This window comes from Aulonocara sp. 'chitande type north' Nkhata Bay, linkage group LG10, assembly GCF_057382095.1.
Source record: "Aulonocara sp. 'chitande type north' Nkhata Bay isolate Kocher_YH1m ecotype deep benthic linkage group LG10, A_spYH_male_GT1.1, whole genome shotgun sequence".
Taxonomy (NCBI): domain Eukaryota; kingdom Metazoa; phylum Chordata; class Actinopteri; order Cichliformes; family Cichlidae; genus Aulonocara; species Aulonocara sp. 'chitande type north' Nkhata Bay.
The window spans coordinates 1,384,396-1,405,508 of record NC_141353.1 but is presented as its reverse complement, the minus strand read 5'-3'; the positions used below and the strand labels follow the sequence as shown (position 1 = coordinate 1,405,508).

Here is a 21,113-nt window from a genome sequence, read left to right as displayed (position 1 = left end):
AATTTTCTGTTTTGTTCAGATGCATGCAATACGTGTTGGGTGGAGTGTGCAGGCATTTTAGTGAGTATTCATTTCCCTTTTTTACATCCACAATTTCTGTTGGCAGAGGATGTAACCTTATTGCTCAACATAAAACTGAATTATGGGAAAGCCATCTCTTAAGTGAGCTGACCTTTCAGCAGAAATGTTATTCTGTCGAGCCAGCAATTATAGCTTCTGAGGAAACAGACATCGCAAGAAAACGACTAGATCTGCATGTATTAGTCAATCATGTGTCAAGATGCCTAGCTGTGGTACCATCCTCCAAGATTACTGTGCATAAAGTGTGTTATAGGGGGATTAAATTTGAGGTGGTGAACATCTGATCAGATTATTGTTGTTCTTCCCTGCAGATGAGAACTGAACAACAACAGAGACTAAGCCAGTTCTGCACATTAAAAAACAAACAAACAGGATTCAGTGTTTATACTGTCACAGGGCTAACAGACACAGACAACCATTCGCACTCACATTCACTCGCACATTCACACCTATGGGCAATTTGGATTAATCAATTAACTACATGTCTTTGGATGGTGGGAGGAAGCCGGAGTACCTGGAAGGAACCCACGCAAACACGGGGAGAACATGCAAACTCCACACAGAAAGACCCCGGCCTGATGGTGGAATTGAACTCCACCACTTGCTGTGCGGCAAGAAGGTCTAACCACCGTGCCACCGTGCTGCCCTGACTAATGGATATCTAATAAAATAAAATAAAGATAACTGAGTCAGAATGGCCAACTCTTCTTATATGTTCTTATGTATCGACACCCTTCATTGGTTAGATCCCACCCATCTAAGCTCCTTTACTTTTATCTTATCTGATCACATTTGTTCTTTACTACAACATAGATGGATTTAGACTTTATTAATCTCACACTTGTTAGACGCACTGTATTAGACATACAGTAGAAAACAATAAATGAATGAGGAAAAAGTAAAACTGCCAAAAATGTGCTAAAATACACAGAAGAATACACAAAAAAATACACAGAAATGTCACAAAGACTTCATTTTACTGCATCAAGGGCATTTTGACCCATATTTATTTTTTTAGCTGTTTCAACACTGATTTATCCTCTGTGCATATTGTCATGCATTGTCATGCATTGGTCATGCAACACAGAGCACCTGTATAAAAAAGCTCAAAGCCGACTGTACTTCCTCAGGAGGCTGAGGTCTTTTAACATCTGCAGGAAGCTCCTGAGGATGTTTTACCAGTCGGTGGTTGCTGGAGTACTTTTCTATGCTGTGGTGTGCTGGGGGAGCAGCACAGCAAAGAAGGACTCATCCAGGCTGGAGAAACTGATCAGGAGGGCTAGCTCTGTGGTCGGCATGAAGCTGGACACTCTGGTGACAGTGGCAGAGAAAAGGACATTAAAGAAACTGATGGACATTATGAACAATGCTGGGCATCCTCTGCACACGGCCATAAACAACCAGAAGAGTCTGTTCAGTGACAGGTTGCTTCTCCCAAAGACAAGAACTAACAGACTTAAAAACTCCTTTGTCCCACACGCCATCAAACTGTTTAACTCCTCTCTGGAGGGGAGAGGGAGGGGAAACAGGAGGACAAAGGAGGGGGGAACAACTAAGCTGTAGTGCCTCTGCACCTCACTGTACAATACCTTGTGCAATACTTTTTGTAAATAGTCAACAGTGCAATAGACTCAATACTTGAAATGTGCAATTCACTTGTATTTTTATTTTTATTCCTATTTATTCTATTTATCCCCTTTGTATATTTTATTTATATTTGTCTCTGTATTTATATATGTGTGTGTGTGTGTGTGTGTGTGTGTGTGTGTGTGTGTGTGTGTGTGTGTGTGTGTATATATATATATATAACAATTCTGTAACTGTAACTTCGGTCGTTGCTGTGCTTTTTTTGGAAGTCGAATTTCCCAGAGGAACCCACCCGAGGGATTAATAAAGTTCTATCTTATCTCTTATCTTATCTTATCTTATTGTACAGTCTGGCTGCTGTTGGGATGAAGGTTTTTGGCCACAAACATAAACACATCTGCACGAATGCACACAGTGTGAAAACCAGCCTGACTGTCACTCTTGACTCACATGAAGCACATATGAAGCAAGTTCAGTGGAGGCTGCTGAGATGCAGAGGACAATGAGATTTTCAATTTAAGTTTTTCCAGAAATGAACTGATGAATTTTGTTTGTCCAAGTCTTATGAAAAGAACTCATCTACTTATAATGTGTGCCTGCATCTGGAACAGACCAACTATGGCGTTTGTTTACTTCTCTATAGTTTCAGGGGAGAGCGTAGTAGAGAGTGTCCTGAATAGACCATTCAGGCTGCTGTTGCCATGGATTCACAGGGCGAGGAAACCCAAGACAGAGACACCATGTGTGTTAGGATGAAAGAGTGGCTTTGGGACTATCAGCACGTCACACTGGCCTGCTGACACTGAAAGTATAGCTGCAGATTTCATGCAAAATGAGGGGCAGCACTGGTAGTTATGCCACCCTTGCCCTGGTCTTTCATTCTGATTGTCTTATAACAGAAGCATCTTCCATGTAGCTCAGTGAAAGGAGCAGCCATGCTTGGACTCAGGGATATGTGTAACTGGAAGCAACTTACAAAAAGGTGACTGTCTCCTTTACCCATTTCTTGACCGCTAGTACACCCCAGTGCATTGGCAAGCATTTAGCCACAGATGGGAGCTCCATGTCTTCCTGTGGCTGGGAGGATCCCATCAGGAATGACTGAGAGGGACTGACACTGGGATCCGGAACTGACATTGAAAAGCTCCTCTTCTGTTTCTTTCCCCTTTCCTCTTTTCCTTCATCTGCCTGTGTCACTAAAACAGCCAGTGGTTAAGGGACACATGCCACGCTGTGTTTTTGTGTTCATAATTTAGCAGTTTCTAGTTTATTACACACACACACACACACACACACACACACACACACACACACACACACACACACACACACACACACACACACACGCTAAATAATGCTTGACCATCTTGACCCTTTACATTTCTGCTCATGCACCTCAGTCACATGTGCATTGTAGCCTAACCTTTGAACAACAGTTCAAGGGGAAGTTACTAATTGACTGTGTGAGGGCCTTTGCTCCTTTCAAACAGGCAGCAGTATAGTGTGTCACAAGCCACAGATGACAGCCTAAAGCAGCACCAGCATTGTCACAACATTTTTGCATGAGGTGAAAGGTGAGAAATAATGAGCCTTTTATTGACTATTTCTGAGATAATTGAATTACAAAAACATGTTTTTCTGCATTTCAATAAAACCTTGAAGGACTGGTTTCACTGGAGGCAGTTATTTGGATATTGATGCCACCTAGTGGAGCGAGGCTCTAATTAGACCTCTGTGAATGTAAAATTTGAATTGATGGAAGAGTTTTGCCCCAGTTCTCATACTGTAACGAGGCGCATCTTTAGGCATAAGCATATGATCGCTGAACAATCAAAATGCTAAAGTACTCAATAAAAAGGGAGTGAGAAGGACTGGAAATGGAAAATTATTTAAACAGCAGAAAAGTCAGAAGAAATACTTCTGGTTCCTGGTTAGCTCAGTGGGTTAGCGTGTATATGAAATGGCATCACCAGTCAGGTCCCAGATTCATGCATATAATATATGGCTTGCAGCATTATAATATTTTCCATGTTTAAAGTTGTTACTGGTAGTTTTGCTCTGTCCTGGTGTGTCTTATTTATCCTGAATTGCAACATACTCTCTGCTAAAAATGAAATAACTTATCATCCTTGTGAGAGTCTCTCCCAGATCACACACCCTGTGGCTACTTTGACTTTGCTTTTTGTTGTGGAAAAAGGCTTTTCACTCCCCTACCAGCTGTATTTCTTTTACAAAGAAGAAACTTTGACTCTTTAAATGTTCCACATAGAGTGCATGTCTCTGAACAACGTATAAAAAGTAACCTAACATCTCTCTCGTGTTCCTTCTTCCTGATGTTGCTGTCATTCAGTATCGCCACATCTATCACTACGGCTGTCTCCTTCTGTTTGTCTACCACCACTACAATGGCTTGCAAAAGTATTTTGCCCCCTTGAACTTTCCCACATTTTGTCACATTACAGCCACAAACATGAATCAATGTTATTGGAATTCCACGTGAAAGACCAACACAAAGTGGTGCACACGTGAGAAGTGGAACGAAAATCAGACATGATTCCAAACATTTGTTACAAATAAATAACTGCAAAGTGGGGTGTGCGTAATTATTCAGCCCCCTTAGGTCTGAGTGCAGTCAGTTGCACATAGACGTTGCCTGATGAGTGCTAATGACTAAATAGAGTGCACCTGTGTGTGATCTAATGTCAGTACAGATACAGCTGCTCTGTGACGGCCTCAGAGGTTGTCTGAGAGAATATTGGGAGCAACAACACCATGAAGTCCAAAGAACACACCAGACAGGTCAGGCATAAAGTTATTGAGACATTTAAAGCAGGCTTAGGCTACACAAAGATTTCCCAAGCCTTGAACACCCCACGGAGCACTGTTCAAGCCATCATTCAGAAATGGAAGGAGCATGGCACAACTGTAAACCTACCAAGACAAGGCCGTCCACCTAAACTCACAGGCCCAACAAGGAGCTGATCAGAAATGCAGCCAAGAGGCCCATGGTGACTCTGGACGAGCTGCAGAGATCTACAGCTCAGGTGGGGGAATCTGTCCACAGGACAACTATTAGTCGTGCACTGCACAAAGTTGGCCTTTATGGAAGAGTGGCAAGAAGAAAGCCATTGTTAACAGAAAACCAGAAGAAGTCCCGTTTGCAGTTTGCCACAAGCCATGTGGGGGACACAGCAAACATGTGGAGGAAGCTGCTCTGGTCAGATGAGACCAAAATGCAAAACGCTATGTGTGGCGGAAAACTAACACTGCACATCACTCTGAACACACCATCCCCACTGTCAGATATGGTGGTGGCAGCATCATGCTCTGGGGGGGCTTCTCTTCAGCAGGGACAGGGAAGCTGGTCAGAGTTGATGGGAAGATGGATGGAGTCAAATACAGGGCAATCTTGGAAGAAAACCTGTTGGAGTCTGCAAAAGACTTGAGACTGGGGCGGAGGTTCAGCTTCCAGCAGGACAACGACCCTAAACATAAAGCCAGGGCAACAATGGGATGGTTTAAAACAAAACATATCCATGTGTTAGACTGGCCCAGTCAAAGTCCAGATCTAAATCCAATCGAGAATCTGTGGCAAGATCTGAAAACTGCTGTTCACAAACGCTGCCCATCTAATCTGACTGAGCTGGAGCTGTTTCAAAGAAGAATGGGCAAAGATTTCAGTCTGTAGATGTGCAAAGCTGGTAGAGACAGACCCTAAAAGACTGGCAGCTGGAACTGCAGCTGGTTCTACAAAGTGTTGACTCAGGGGCTGAATAATTACACACACCCCACTTTGCAGTTATTTATTTGTAAAAATGTTTGGAATCATGAATGATGTTCGTTCCACTTCTCACGTGTGCACCACTTTGTGTTGGTCTTTCATGTGGAATTCCAATAACATTGATTCATGTTTGTGGCTGTAATGTGACAAAATGTGGGAAAGTTCAAGGGGGCCGAATACTTTTGCAAGCCATTGTATATCCGGTTGGTTAGTCATCACTTTGTCCGTCTGTATCTGGATCCCACAGGATCTTAGCTCAGTCATTCTCCACCACTCGTGGGGGCATCTCCCATTTTGACCTCAGGGCTTCCAGGACACACTTGGCACAGATGTTTCTGTACACTGGCGTTCCATGTATGCCCTGCTGCTAGCATCTTACACCCTGCTGTTATGCACTGCAAAAACTCAAAATCTTAGCACGTATATTTGTCTTGTTTCTAGTCAAAATAATCTTATCGCACTTAAGACAAATTGAACTAAAGGGTAACATCCCAGTAAGATATATGAACTTGTTTTTAGACTGTGGCTCTTGAAATAGAAACTTTTCACTTCCATTGATCAATGATCAGGGATGCTAGTATCAGTAATTGAGCAGACATTTCAGGCTCGGGTTACTGCCAGGTCATATGTGATCATTAAAGTTTTCAGCTGAATAGATAAGATAAGATAGAACTTTATTAATCCCTCGGGTGGGTTCCTCTGGGAAATTCGACTTCCAAAAAAAAAGCACAGCAACGACCGAAGTTACAGTTACAGAATTGTTATATATATACACACACACACACACACACACACACACACACACACACACACACACACACACACACACACACACACACACACACACACATATATATATATATAAATACAGAGACAAATATAAATAAAATATACGAAGGGGATAAATAGAATAAATAGGAATAAAAAATAAAAATACAAGTGAATTGCACATTTCAAGTATTGAGTCTATTGCACTGTTGACTATTTACAAAAGTATTGCACAAGGTATTGTACAGTGAGGTGAAGAGGCACTACAGCTTAGTTGTTCCCCCCTCCTTTGTCCTCCTGTTTCCCCTCCAGAGAGGAGTTAAACAGTCTGATGGCGTGTGGGACAAAGGAGTTTTTAAGTCTGTTAGTTCTTGTCTTTGGGAGAAGCAACCTGTCACTGAACAGACTCTTCTGATTGTTTATGGCCGTGTGCAGAGGATGCCCAGCATTGTTCAGTGTCCAGATGACTGACTTCTGATTGCTTACATCTCTTCCATCTTCCTTTTGTCTTTATTTCCAGTCAGTTCAACTTTAAACCCATTCTTGAAATTTTATTGCAGTTTCTGTAGCTCAGGCTTTGACAGCCTATCGCTCTTGTAAGCGGGCACACATTAGTTTAAATTAAAACCCGTTTTAACTAAAAGTCATTTGTTGAGACAGAACAGGAAGTCTTTGTACTTTCAGTCCACTGAACTTTGCAGTACAGACATTACCCACAGGAAGAGGGTGTACACTGAAATTATCACACACAGATTAAACATTTACTGCAGTGTATCTCAAGGGGAGGAGCGTGGGAGGAGTCTCTCCATGGAATCAAAATAAATATTTGGACAGAGAGTACTCCCACTGTGGCCAAACTGTGGCACATGATGGGAAAGAAACACACCATGAAATCAAGCAGAGGTAAAACATTCAAACTTCGAGCGTTGTCTTTGCTTTTTAATCAGTCGAATCTATGCTGTCCTTTTGTTCTGGACAGTTTAACCTTATGTGCGCTTTATTTTTCTGTTTCCTTATATCAAAACGTGTATCACATTTTTTTGTTTTCTACTGTAAAGCATTTGGGATTTATTTTTACAGAAAGTTGCAGTTGAACAGTGTTGAATTGATTAAATAGTTAAAGTTAATGAATTATAGATTTAAAATGTTTCAAAACTGGATACTTCTAGTAAAAAAGTAGGAAAGATTAATCCCAGTTTATCATTCATACTTCGAATAGCTCGTTCTAGTTTTCCCCGGACTGAGCTGAGCTCCAGGACTTTGTCTTTGAGTGTCTGCAGGATCAACGTGTCCTAGATCATTAAAAAAAAAGGTTTCAGTGACCCATTAGCTGCACTCAAGTACCTGTAGCATACGCTGTTGTGCCCATATGTTCATGAGAGCTGCGTAGATTTGCTCTGAAATCTGGATTTCTCTGGGAGTAAATGGCTTAAGCATGCCATTTCTTTTTAATGTTTGTATTCACTTCACACTGTGACAGAGAAACAAGGACTCCACGTAGCTGGCATATTCGACCACAGATAAGGAGTGTTGTAGATTAGAGGAGGGCGACACTTTGTGTCTCTGACTTTTCAAGTTATTATTGTGGAGCACGTTAGCTGAGTGTGTTCTTGCTCCTTAACAACAGCAGTTACTCTTAAAAATAAAACGTTCTTTCCTGCCAGTTTTCTGTCAGGACTATTGTAATATGAGAAAAGTCCGATAACTATAGAACATCAATAACTGCCTCGGGCCTTAAGGCTATACATGCACTATATGGAAAAGGGTCCTAATGCCACAGGTGTGTAAAGTCAAGCATCTACGCTCTTTACAAACACTGGTGGGTCGTTTTAGAGAGTTCACTGGGGTCGCCGAATGTTGAGGCTCATAAAACCCATAAAAGTCTCCACCGCTCAGCTGGCTCGATACAGCGGAGCTCCAACATCAGCACAAACACTTTAGTCCACAGAGTGTTTCTTCTTACGTAGGAAAGGCACTGCTAAAGTTTACACTGTTTCTTTTCAAATTTAAAGTGGTTGAAACCAATAAGAATTTAGATAAAATAGCCATTTTTATTTATTCATTTATTTATTGTTTAGTTAAATTCGCCCTGGAACTATGGAACGCCAGGACTGCCATAATGAATTAATTAAATACACCATTAAATAATTAATTAAATGTGGCAATAATTAATTAAAATTGGAATTAATTAATTAAATAAATAGTTATGACACATGTAATTAATTAATTATTGACACATTTAATTAATTATTTATGTATTTCACATTTTAATTAATTATTGACACATTTAATTAATTAATTATTGACACATTTAATTAATTATTTAATGATATATTTATTTATTTCATTTTGGCAGTCCTGGCGCCTGGCTCTCATCATGAAATAATTTTATCTGTCAGCCTCACCCATCAAACTCAGGGGGCGGGGTTAACGCTGATCGAGTCAAAACCATTGCTTTGGCCTGGTGGCCATTGTTTCTAGCACACAACAACCGGCATGTGGAAGCTAACAGAACTGAGCTTTGAAAAACCCTGTTTGTGTGTTACCAAATACCGTTTTAATATTTTTTTAGCCGAGAATGTAGTGGTTTAATCTTCATGTGTCTGGTCGGTTTGTCAAGATACAGCCTCTTTGCAAAAGTGTTTCGATGATTTCGGAGATGTCGTCCCAGTCTCACGGCAAAGCGTGGGATAGACCCGCTCGCCTCGCAAGCAATCCCACCGACAAAGCGCAGGCCCCGGTACACAGCTGTAGTAACCCCCGCTGACTTCTTTTACTGAGGTTATATTTATCGGTGTTTTATTTCCTGATGTTCTTATGTGTCCTACGTGTTTCAGTCGCCAATTCTGAATTATAACTAACATTAAAAACATGTTTAAGGAGGAGAGAGAGCAAATAAATCTGTTTAACATCTGATCTTTGGGTTTTTGTTCAGTAATCAGCGTGACCTGTGTATAAACACATAAAAGAGATAACGTTGGTGTTTCCGTCATGTAGTAACTGCTGGCTTTAACTGTACAAAGGTTGTTCGACACTATGAAACACATACAGACTTCATGATGTTCGGCTAATATTTTTATTGTGAATATTAATCATGCTGACCTCGCTCTGTACACCACGCAGCGAGGTCAGCATATCCACGATATCCTCAGCTCCATGAGTTAACACAAAGTTTCCCAGCTGACTATCTAACTGCCAACTATTCCAGAGACGTGAAAATATACAGCATAAAGAAAAGTGTAAGAGACTCAGCAGCAGATTAGAATAACAGTTATACATTTAATAAATCACCAAATGAATCCAAGAAACGAGCAAACCTGTTCCGACAATTTGAATTTGTGTTCCCTCAGCTGCAGACTCGCTGCTGTTTAAATGTTTGAAAAGGAAGATTAGATATAAAAAACGTCAAACATAGACTCAGTCTGCCTTCACATTTGATATGAGGCCAGCACGTATAGTGGCCTCAGCAGGCTATTACTGAAATACACGTGCTATATCATAAACTATGATATAAACAGGGAGGTCCTATTAACATGTTTAGTTTTAAAGGACACCTTCCTGCCTTTAGTCTCATTCATGAGCAGTATTAGTTTTCTTCTAACATCCAGAAGTCTGCACAATGTGTTTCATAGTTTGTAACAAGCCTTTGACAGGTAAACATAACATGACCGAAAAAGCAAAAAAAAAAGAAAAAAAAAAAAGAGAGAGAGTGTTGACATAAGAAGAGAAAATGCTCTCAATTATGGAGACAGACAAATGGTTCATTTATGTTTGATGTGATTATTCCTCCCTAAATATCGTCGGTGAAGTTTGCCATGCACGTCAGATTTTCCTGCGCATTTTTATACGTCTGCCAACAGAGAGAGAGAAAAAAATCACATTCTAACAGACAGCTGGTGCTTAGAATACAGTTGAATAACTATTAAAAAACAGATGATATTTAGATGATAGTTCAGTCTAACACATGTGCCAGTGAACCATTAAACGTCTGTGAAACTATGCAGTTATGAAACGTAACTTTAACCTCATCCAAACCGATTTGCTCAGTTGTAAATAAAACAGCGAAGTAAACGTGACCCGACAGACAGAACCTGAGTGAATGAAGTCCAGCGTTTAACCACTGAGAGCTAAAACTCAGCTGAGGTTTGAAAGCTGTGTGCCGGTGATTGGACATCAGCCGCTGATAAAGCTGTTCGCCTATAAAGTGCTCTGTAAGGAAACGAGCTCCAGCAGCTCTGCGCTCGGGGAAAACACTATATTTACTTATCTTGTGCAGAAAAATGCGCTGACATTGCGTTATATCGAGCACCGGCTGCCCAGTTAAACTGTGACTATCACCAGGTAACGTAGGCGTGTTTCTTGAATTAGCAGCAGGTGTTAAACAGCTGACAGATGCATGCAGGTAAACTGAGGGTCTGTTGAGCTGATCGCTGGTTTCGTGAGAAAAATGTCAGCTCTTCTTTATGTTACAGAAGCACAGAGACACAAGACCAGGCGGAAAGAGACGATCGTTCGGTGAAAATGAGAATCTGCGAATGCAACATGTGGAACACGGAGAGTGGAATATGTAAACAAACCGGTTAACGTAACCCCCTCGGTGCACTCTGCATGCTAACTGTTAGCAGAGCTAGTGAAATCTCGGAAAACATCTGAGCACTTTTGCAAACATGTTCTATGTTGACAACCTGACCAGACATACGGCGCGACATTCGCGGCTAAAACACTGTTAAAAGTGTAGCTGGTGACAGAAAAACGGGGTATTTTAAAACTACACCACCACCATTGCTGCCTGTGATTTGATCTGCATTCTGGGATAACTGGCTGCCCCAAGTCTACACAAGCAATCGATTATCTAGGATCGACCTGTTTTGACTTACTTTGCACGGCAACCAATCAAATGTTAGAGAAGCTGCATGGGCAGCGTTAACCCCGCCCCCTGAGTTTGATGGGTGAGGCTGACAGATAAAATTATTTCATGACGAGAGCCAGGCGTCAGGACTGCCAAAATGAAATAAATAAATATATCATTAAATAATTAATTAAATGTGTCAATAATTAATTAAAATGTGAAATACATAAATAATTAATTAAATGTGTCAATAATTAATTAATTACATGTGTCATAACTATTTATTTAATTAATTAATTCCAATTTTAATTAATTATTGCCACATTTAATTAATTATTTAATGGTGTATTTAATTAATTCATTATGGCAGTCCTGGCGTTCCATATGAAACAGACTGACAAACCTGGTGACAATGAAGCCTGCCTCTTGCCCAACATCCGCTGGGCCGTGCTCCTGGCTGTCTAAACTGGATAAGAGAAAATGGATGTAAAAGTATTTAAGACAGCCTTTCATTCTCATTCATTTGCTTCATTCTGTATCGGTCTTGTATTTCAGTGACAAGGTGGCACACAGTGGTCTGTTCTTGCTGTGTGTGGTGAGGTGCAGAGATAAAGCTTGAATGTCAGATAAATCCATTTTCTGGTAAATTGCAGTAAAAAAATTGTTACAAGTTTAACGTTTCTGTAAAGTGGAGTTCAGAAGAATGCTGTCCAAGGGGGCGGTACCTTAGTGGGTACTGCTGTACAAGTTGATTCTGATCATCTGGATGTTTTCAGTGAGAGAAACATGTCGTCACTCATCCAGGTGACGTCTTCAGTCCCAGCTGACTGCAGGTTTCTAACCTTATAAACAGGACATCTGCACAATGTAACCAGCACCAGGAACAATGGGCTGTGAGGTCAGTTCCTTGATCATTAATATGCAAATTCTCATGAACATTGATCAGTGGCTGTTGATCAATGTCCATGAGTCCCATTCACAGAGAGTTGGGGAATGGCTGCAATCACAGCATGTAAGATGGCAAAAGATGTATCCTTAGGCCCCCTCCTCGATTCAGAGATGGTCTTTCCCTTGACTCCGCCCTCAAACCAGCGTTCCTCCCTGTCCAGGATGTGAACATCCTCATCATTGAAAGAGTGTCCAGTGTAGGTGTAAATAGACTGCAGAGTCCTGGCCTGACGAGGAGGCTCTTCTGTGTTGTGCCATCCCTCCACCACACCCTTGATAAGGAGAAAGCAGAAGAAGAAAGAGAGACAACAAATGAGTCTCTTATGAAAATGATATTACTGAATATCAGTTTTGCTTTCAGATTACATCTATAAAACAACACTCATTCATGCAGCGTGATGTCACGCACTTTTGGACGTTTTCAGCTTTCAGGTTTTTGAATTCCTTCAGCTTTTAGAGGACAAAGACTAAAGATAATCAAAGTCAGTCCCTGTTTGATGAACCCTCTACTGAGAGTCACCAGTCACATCCAGCTCTGATTGCTGAGCTGATGCCTCACGGTCTGGCAGACAGAACATTGCAGACTTTCACAGAGCCGCATGTTCAAATTAATAATGCTATCTTGTGTTTTTAATATTAGTATGCTTTAAGGTGCCAACAGCAACTGATAAAGAATAAGCTCAATAAAAATTCAAGAATGGGTAATCTTACATATTGTGTGTGTGTGTGTGTGTGTGTGTGTGTGTGTGTGTGTGTGTGTGTGTGTGTGTGTGTGTGTGTGTGAAATAAATGTACTGTTTAAATGTCATACATACAGTTACTTTGATATTTATTGCAATTTCTGCAGGTTTGGTGGCTGACGGTGGTTTGAGAGAGTAAGTCTGCATTTCATTTCATTTCATGCATTAATGCGTTTGACTTGTTTCAGTGGCCATTCCAATTTCACTGTAACAGCTAATAAAATATGATGGTCAGCATGAACATGACCACACACATCCTCTCAGCACTATTTCTGAGTAACTACACAGTTTGACAGGATGTGTTTGACTGTGTGAGAGATCGACACGGCACCGTTTCAGATCCCCCAAAACAAACCAAGACTCTTTTTAAAAAATCAAGTTATAATTGTGCAGCTTTAAAAACAACTAAGCTGACGTTATAATGGCAACATAAGTGACACATCAAACTACAGTTTGTATTTACTTTTGTATTTTCTAATTATTATTTTATTTTTGAATTCATTTCGAACTTAGTGTCCAGGATGGATTTTCTTCTTTCAGATTAGTTTTTAAAGTTTTTGAAAATGTTTAATTTTAGTTTAGTTTTCATTCATTTCAGTGTTTATTATTCTAATGAGGAAATATGTCATCAGCGCAGGTATTACAATAAAAACTAAAGTAAAGGTTACTTTATTTTTTTTTATGATTATTATTTTATTCCATTTTCCAAGTTCCAAATGTAATTTTTAGTTTAGTTTTAGGTAAATATAAAACAAACAGATGCAAACCAACAATAACCAAAATTGACCCGACAGCCTCGAGACACACAAGGGGAAACATAAAACATCAAATGATCTAATAGCAAAAAACACAAGCAACCTTTTAATCGCTTCTTTAACTTAACAGTAAACAAATACAAAATAACAAAGTATATAACTCAAGAATCAGAGACGATTACTTTTGTATTTTTGACTAGTCATTTAGCAAAATGTGGCATGCACCAATCAGCACTTCCTGTAATATTCTAGGGCCCATCCCAGGCTCACTTGATGCCAGCAGACATACCGACCTCCCAGCACCAGTAAAAGAGGGAAAATAAAACACAAGATAAATTTAACAATTCAGTATGAGGAATAAAAGCGAACTAAATGAGTGCACTATACAGGTCATCGGGTGTTCAAGATGGGCTTTACGGCTTCCAACAACTGCTCACACTGTCAAGGCAATACACCAGACAATTATATCCACGCTCTTTGGTTCTGTCCACCAGTGCAGAAGTTTTGGCGCGAGATATGTGAAGACTTATCGAAGTGTCTGAAATGTAACATTCCAACTTCCCCCTTAGTGTGTTTGTTGGGCAGCTTAGATAATGTCACTACAGAAAAGAATATCGCCCATATGGTTTTCACTGCCCTATGCATAGCCAAGAAAACAGTCCTCATGAACTGGAAAAATAAAAATAATCTTAATTCTAACCAATATAGAAATTATCTATTAGATTACATTAGTCTTGATACAGCCTCTGCCACCACATCAGATCAATTGCTCTGGGCTCCTTCATCACCTAGTGGGGGTGGGGGGTCATAGTTTGGTCCCACCTTTGCTGTTGTGATTGGTGTGGGGGTAGGGACAGGCTTAGGGCGTCGGGGGGTTCCCCAGGAGCAGTGGGGATCGATACCCCGGGCTCAACCCGGAGTATCGATCATGGCCTATTAAGGGCTCTGTTGACTCTTAGGTGACGGTTTCCTGGTGGCTGCGTGCAGCGGGGCTAGGGGAGGGTCTGTGCTGACGGACGTGGGTTACTGACCTGGTAGCCTGGCTGCCCTTGGGTGGGTGTGAGGTTCTGGGGGCGTTCAGTCTCTGGGCTGGGGTCCTTGCTGGGCCTCGGGGGCTTTGGTCCTGGTTGGTGTGTCGCCAGGGTTGTGGGCGGGTGGGTGCATGGGGGGCTCAGCCCTGGCGCGGGGTGCCGCCAGTGCATCGAGCCACCTGGGGGGCTCTTCAACTGTGGGGGAGGCTGTTACATCTTGCAGGAGCTTTCCTCTCTTCAGGAACTGACTCTGCAGGAGGGGGAGATACAGGAGAGGTGGAGGAAGATCTCAGCCTGGGCGTCTATTGTCTTGTGTAGTCTGGAAGATGAGTGGATGGTGGGGTGGGTGCAGTTTTCTCTGTGGTGGGGTCGGGTGGGCTGTCCCGGGCTCTGTGGGGCCGGGCGGCGCTGCTGCCACAAACAACCACCACTGCCCTGGTGGGTTGCAGAGTATGGGGGTGCCTACTGGGCTCGGGGGGGACTTGCCCCTCCCTTCCTTCCTTCCTTCCCTCCCCATCTCCAGCTGCCTCCCTCTTCCCGCTCCACCACAACCACCCACACATGCAGGACCTTGGAGTAGGGGTATGTCACCAGGGTGCAGAGGAGGCTACCCCCCCCCCCCCCCCCCGTCCCCTTCTGGCTGCCTCTGCCTCAATTTTATCCCACAACTTAGACATTCACATTACTCACACTCTCATTACACATACATATAGGATCTTGGGGGTGGGCACGATACACGGAAACCAAAGTACCATCAGGGTGTACACCCCACCCCTGGCATCGTTGCCCACCTCTCAATGTTAAATACACGTAGACATTGAGGGCTAGCAGGAGGGACCATGCGCTTACCTGCTGCTCTCTGGCAGGTAGCTCCATGCCCTCCTGGGTTTTAAATGCACCTTAGAACACACATGCATCAACACTACAATGAGCGGGTGGAGGGAGGTTTGGAGTCTTCTCCCACCCCCATTCTCTGCGACCTGCTGGAGCGGGGGGGCTAGGAGGAGGAGTTGGCCACCCCCTGGCTTCTGCTCCGCGGCTGCTGAGTGACCCCTCATCTGGGACTCTCCTCAGCTCTTGTGTGGCCCCCCCACACCCTCTAGCAGATGAAGGAACCTTTTAAAAACAAGCGCGTCCATGCTCACAGGTGTACACACGGGTGCTCGCACACACAAACTACACCCTTTTTGGCTCCTACCTCAAAGCACACTGTGTTCTGTTGATCTTATGTGCTGCACAATAATATTCAATATTTAGTATTTACTGTTACATTCACATAGATCATCACGATGATGTTGTTTATTATATTGCTCTCTTTTTTTTGCTTGTTTTCTCTTTTTTCTTTCTCAGCTGGTGATTGATAGATGCATTTTTGTCTGTTTGTTTTTTGTTTTTTGCCCTTTATCCCCGTCCCTCTTCCCCGCTGTTTTTCTTTCCCCCAGTCACGTCTGTCCCGTGTGTAGCAAGTGAAAATAAAATAAAATAAACAGTAAAAGGTGAATCGAATAGACCAATACAGCGAGGCTGGGACGGCCCAGTTGGTAAAGTAAATCCGTTGGGCATCTTTCTTTGCCTTTAGACAAAAATTCTGATGCAAAAGAGCCAAACGGGACAGGCGGGAAAAAAAGAAAAAAGAACTAAATGTGAACGCGGCAAGAAGATTATGGTTCAACATTTTTGTTTTCTTTATGTTCATGTATGTCGTGATGTGCAATGTGTATCAAAACTAACACAACACCAGTGTGTTACGTGACCCCTAGATGCACGTTGTTACCAACTTTACAGATGTGTAACTGTCAGTGACTCTACCACCGTTTGAATGGCTCAGCATGCTGACTTTTGGAACCGTGTAATCTTTAAAACTCTCGATACAAGATCAGACCATTTATTAAATATGTAAAGTGCACTTTGCATAAACTTTACTGCATTACATGTAGAAAGCAACTAGAAGCAACACCGTGATTACAGTGCATTACTGCACACACTGTATTGCACACAGAGCGAGAATTACTTTAATAATTTCCATTAAAACCTACTATGAAGTTGTAATTAAAGTACATGTCTCTCTTTTAAGGAAATTTACATTTAATCCTAAAGAGGGAATAGACAACCCAGCGATGGTCATCACAGATGATGCAGGTACCCCGCTTGCCTGTGTAGTAGCCATTGGGCAAAGCCTGCTTGCTTTATGACAGCTCTCTTGTGTCTCTTCTGGTTCAGGCTCTGTGTGGACGCCCATCCCGCGCTCGTGTATCCTTAAACGCGAGGATGGCGAGTTCTACGGCTTCCATCTGCGTGTGGAGAGGGGCCGTCAGGGACACATAATTAGTCATGTGGTATCAGGTGGGGTCGCAGAGCGTAGCGGCCTTCGAGACGGAGACAGACTGCTAGAAGTCAACAACTGCTATATTGATGATGTTCCTCACCCTGAGGTAAGACAAGCTTCCTTCATAGTTAAATAGAAACCAGAGAAGCAACACAAAGCTGTCTAACTGGATCTGTCATGTTTCCAAATGTATAAATCAGGTGGCTAGGAAGATAAAGGTAAGCGGACGCCAGTTGTGTTTATTAGTGCTGGATGGAGAGGATTATGAACGGGCTGTGTCCCGAGGTCAGGACCTGCAACGTCTGGCCCACATGGATGAGAGCTGCAAACCACCCAGGCTTTGTCACATCACCAGGGATCCTGTCTCAGGTCTGGGCATCACCGTTACTCCTTTGGAAGGTAAAACGTCTCCCTGTAATCACAAGAAGCCTAAGATTTGAGATCAGATGTCCGGGTTGAAGTCTGTGCAGTGTTATTCAGATGCTGCTCCTGTTTCGGCTCCGTAGGAGAGAAAGGTTGCTTTGTAGTGAACCCAGTGGCAGGAGGTGCAGCTGAAAAGGCAGCGGTGCGTCAGGGAGATCGGCTGGTGTGGATAGACGGAGCGATGGTGTCTGATCTCACACACTCCGCACTCAGCAAAATGGTTTGTGGACTTTTTGTAACTGTGTGATGCAGCAGATAATACATCAGGTTATCTTTGGTCTAACAATAATATCTCCATATATTTTATTGTAGATGAAGAAATGTGGTGATCACATCACCATCTTAGTGATCGACAGCGAGAGTGAAAAGAAGTACACGCAAAGGCGGCTCCCCGTCCTGCCCACCATGGCTACCCCTCATCAGCTACCTTATAGAGCCCGAACACTCCACCTGACCTCTGTGTCTGAGAGCTTTGGTTTTCTTCTACGGCTGGAGAAAGTGCCATCAGGACGCACATGTGAGATGATGAAAAAATGCTGAAAACTGAATCATTTTCACTGTTTTGCTGTTAAATAAACTGGGTACATATTAACCAACAGATCACGTCCTGCGTGAAACGACCAGAGGCAGTCCTGCAGAGAGGGCGGGTGTGAGGGATGGAGAGCTGCTGCTGGAGGTCAACGACGAGTCAGTGGAGTCACTGAAGCACGAGGAGGTTGTGGACAGAGTGAAGCTGAGCGGACGAGAGGTCCGTCTCACCACCATCACTCCCAAGGGGCTAGAGTTTTATACGCAGGTGGCCATCACTTACCACATACGTGCACTGCTTTTCCAGTTGATTCAAGTGTACATCGAGGGTGGTGCACCCATTTGGAGGCCACACCTGGTACTGGGATATTGTTACGTCTTTCCTTTGTTTTCTCTCCTGCAGCTGGGTCTGTCTCCACTTCTTTTCTGTGAGGATGATGCAGCTGATGAAGGAAAGGAGAGTAGTATGCTGACTTCTGTAGAGGAGAACTCACCACCAAAGGAAACGCATGCCTCAAGTCATCTTAGACTCTGCTCTCTCCAGAAAGGCCCTTTGGGATTTGGCTTTAAATTAGGCTGTGACCCACAGAGTCCTGGGACTTTCATCAGTCAGGTTTTAGTGTTCTTTTGCATAAACACACACACAGAAAAGTCATAAGCTTCAGTTTTGTGTCAAATCTTGTAAACTTTTTTTTACTTGGCCTCGTAGGTTGCTTCTGGGGGTCCTGGGCAGAGTGCTGGACTGCTTGTGGGTGACGTAGTGATGGAAGTCAATGGACAAAGTGTGGACGGAAAACCTCTGGAAGATGTGACTATGCTTGTGGAAGAAGGTGGGCACATTCCTTCATTGCTAGTCACACATACGACACGCTACACCAAGATGGAACAGACTGAAGCACCCAGCAAAGATGTCACTCGCACAGAGGTGGCAAAACAGTTTTTAACTTTGTGTTTGTATCTCAGCAGGAGGAAGAAGATAACGAGATCTCAGCTTTGTGAGCGGAACAGATATAAACCTCGAAGACATTTCCCAGCACGATGCTCCCACTCAAGAATTCCAGATTTTAATCCTTGCCAACATTTTCAACACACAACTTCACTTAGATAGGATGCAATCAAACTAGAAACCAAATGCTTCACGGCTTAAACGACTCTCTGGTTAAACAACAACAAATGGCCCTCCCCCCTCCCATACCATGGTGGACTTGAAGCTCTTTCCCCCCACGACCACTGCTTAAACAGTTTTTTGTGTTTAATGCTACTTTAAACACCTGACTGATCAAATTCTCCCATCACAAGAAAGATTTTTGAAAGCCTGAAACAGACCAGATGCAAGTACGAGAACTCTCTCAGATGACAGAACCATTTAAAGGCATTTGTATCATATTTGATACATTTAATAGTTTTTGGGACTTGTGATCTTTTCCCCTGAAAAAGCAAAATGAATAACACAAAACATTCTTGAGCAAAGATTAAAAAACAAAAAGATGTAGCAAATATTGTGCAATTAAATCAATTTCATCAACACTCCAATAAAAAAATAATGATGTTCAGGCTTTATTAATAACACTGAGTGTTGCAGGCAGGATTGGACCCAAACGAGGTGAACTTAAGAAACTCAGTTTATTACAGGAAAATAAGAAGAACAAAAACTAACTGAACTGGGAAAACAAATAAACTAACAGGCAGGCAAACAGAAGACACAACGAGACCGAGGGTGAGCAGACATTAACAAAGGAAACACGGGGCTTATATACACAGGGACTAGTCAGGGAATGGAAAACAGCTGGGAGGGATTGGACTGACGAGGTAAAACTGAACACTCTGACACCAGACACGGACCTTCAAAGTAAAACAGGAAACAAGAAACAATTTACAAGGACGCAGACTGACACCGATCTAAATCTAGAATAATAATCAAAATAGCACAACTACAGAACCAAAACATAAATCATAATACAGAAATATACCAAAATATAAGAAACTGACCCAGAACCGTGACAATGAGGAGAAGAAATCACACTTTTGTTGTGGCTTTTCATAACAGGTGAATTCTCCAGAACAGTCCCACATATACGATACACATAAAAGTAGAAACACAATTCAAACTACAGTAATATGCACATTTTATTGTATTTTTTCTAAAACAACGTTTATCTGAAAATGTCATTTACATCAGTGAAAACGCACTTGGAGTGCAGAGGATGCTTTTTTAGTGCCTGTAATGAACTGCACAGACAAAGACACAAAACAAAGAAAATGAAAATGATAATCAAGTTTCCAGTGATTGTCTCCTTTCAGACTATAATTCCCAACTTTGTACATCTACAAAAATTCTTTAGTCTAGATTTTCAGCCTTCCTCCTTCCAGCTCACTCATCCTCCCAACGTTTGATGATGTAGTTTGTTTTTTTAAAAGAAAATAAAATCCTGGAGACTTTGTTTTGCAGCAAAACAAAACAGTAATCATTGTTTAACAAAATATGAACATTTTATTGGGCAAAATGAGCTACAAGGTGAAAAAAAATCAAAAAGGAATGTTTCCATATGAGGAGGCTAATACGACTAATGCAGTTATTCATATATACATATGTGTATATGTGCTTCAAGAAAGCAGAGGATTAACCATACAAAGAAACAATATGTTCTATGATTTTCTTTAAGCAGGACAAAATGATTAGTGAAACTAAAATATAACAGCTGGTCACTTTTAACAGGAGAAACCTTCGGTAAGAACCAGGCTCAGAGAGGAGCAACCAGGCTCCGGCTGGGGGTGAGGGGAGACAGGAAATGAGAAACAAAACGAGAGCAGAGAAAAACAGGACAAAACACACACGACAAGCGTTGATGACAATCAGCAGTGATGTCCAAACACACTGTGAGTGAGACTGAAACACTCAGTGCACTGAGCATCGTCCCATGATGCACTGAGCAACAGTCTTGGGCTATAATTCTTATCCAAGTGATCCATCAAGGAGGAAGGTTTAGAGTCTAATCTGCGTCTGCATGTCTCGGGATGTTGTCACCAGGATAAAAAAATACTATTAAAAAATGAGTTGGACTGTTCCAAAAGCCAGTGTCAGCCTCTCCCTGACAGCTCCACTTTATGCATGCTTATTAATCTGTCACACCATCAGTGGCTCGTGGTCACTTAAAGCCTATGTACTACAGAGGCAGAGCAGCATTCAGTCCTAGCTGCCTTTCCTGGCAGATCTCTGCTTTCTCTGCAGCGAGACAGCTCAAAACCTTTTATCAGTCTTTCCTGACCTGGTGCTCCTATATAATCTGCTGTGATGG

The 21,113-nt window shown here is 42.2% G+C and overlaps 1 protein-coding gene across 9 annotated transcripts; it reads left to right on the top strand.

Annotated features, from left to right (window-relative positions):
- Positions 1–7,069: 7,069 nt before the first annotated feature.
- nherf4b (NHERF family PDZ scaffold protein 4b) lies at positions 7,070–19,303 on the top strand. Of its 9 annotated transcripts, none has more exons than XM_086307743.1 (12): positions 7,070–7,120; positions 11,871–11,964; positions 12,862–12,889; positions 16,615–16,679; positions 16,761–16,972; positions 17,067–17,265; positions 17,373–17,509; positions 17,602–17,806; positions 17,889–18,085; positions 18,221–18,430; positions 18,527–18,647; positions 18,781–19,303. In XM_086307743.1, exons 4-12 carry the CDS (start codon positions 16,658–16,660, stop codon positions 18,795–18,797), a joined length of 1,320 nt encoding a protein of 439 aa, XP_086163869.1. In that variant the 5' UTR covers positions 7,070–7,120; positions 11,871–11,964; positions 12,862–12,889; positions 16,615–16,657; the 3' UTR covers positions 18,798–19,303. The 9 variants fall into 9 exon arrangements, with proteins under 9 accessions (XP_086163869.1, XP_086163871.1, XP_086163864.1 ...); XM_086307745.1 differs by having other exon boundaries at positions 7,076–7,120; positions 11,843–11,964; XM_086307738.1 differs by lacking the exon at positions 11,871–11,964 and having other exon boundaries at positions 7,076–7,120.
- The last annotated feature ends 1,810 nt before the right edge of the window (positions 19,304–21,113 follow it).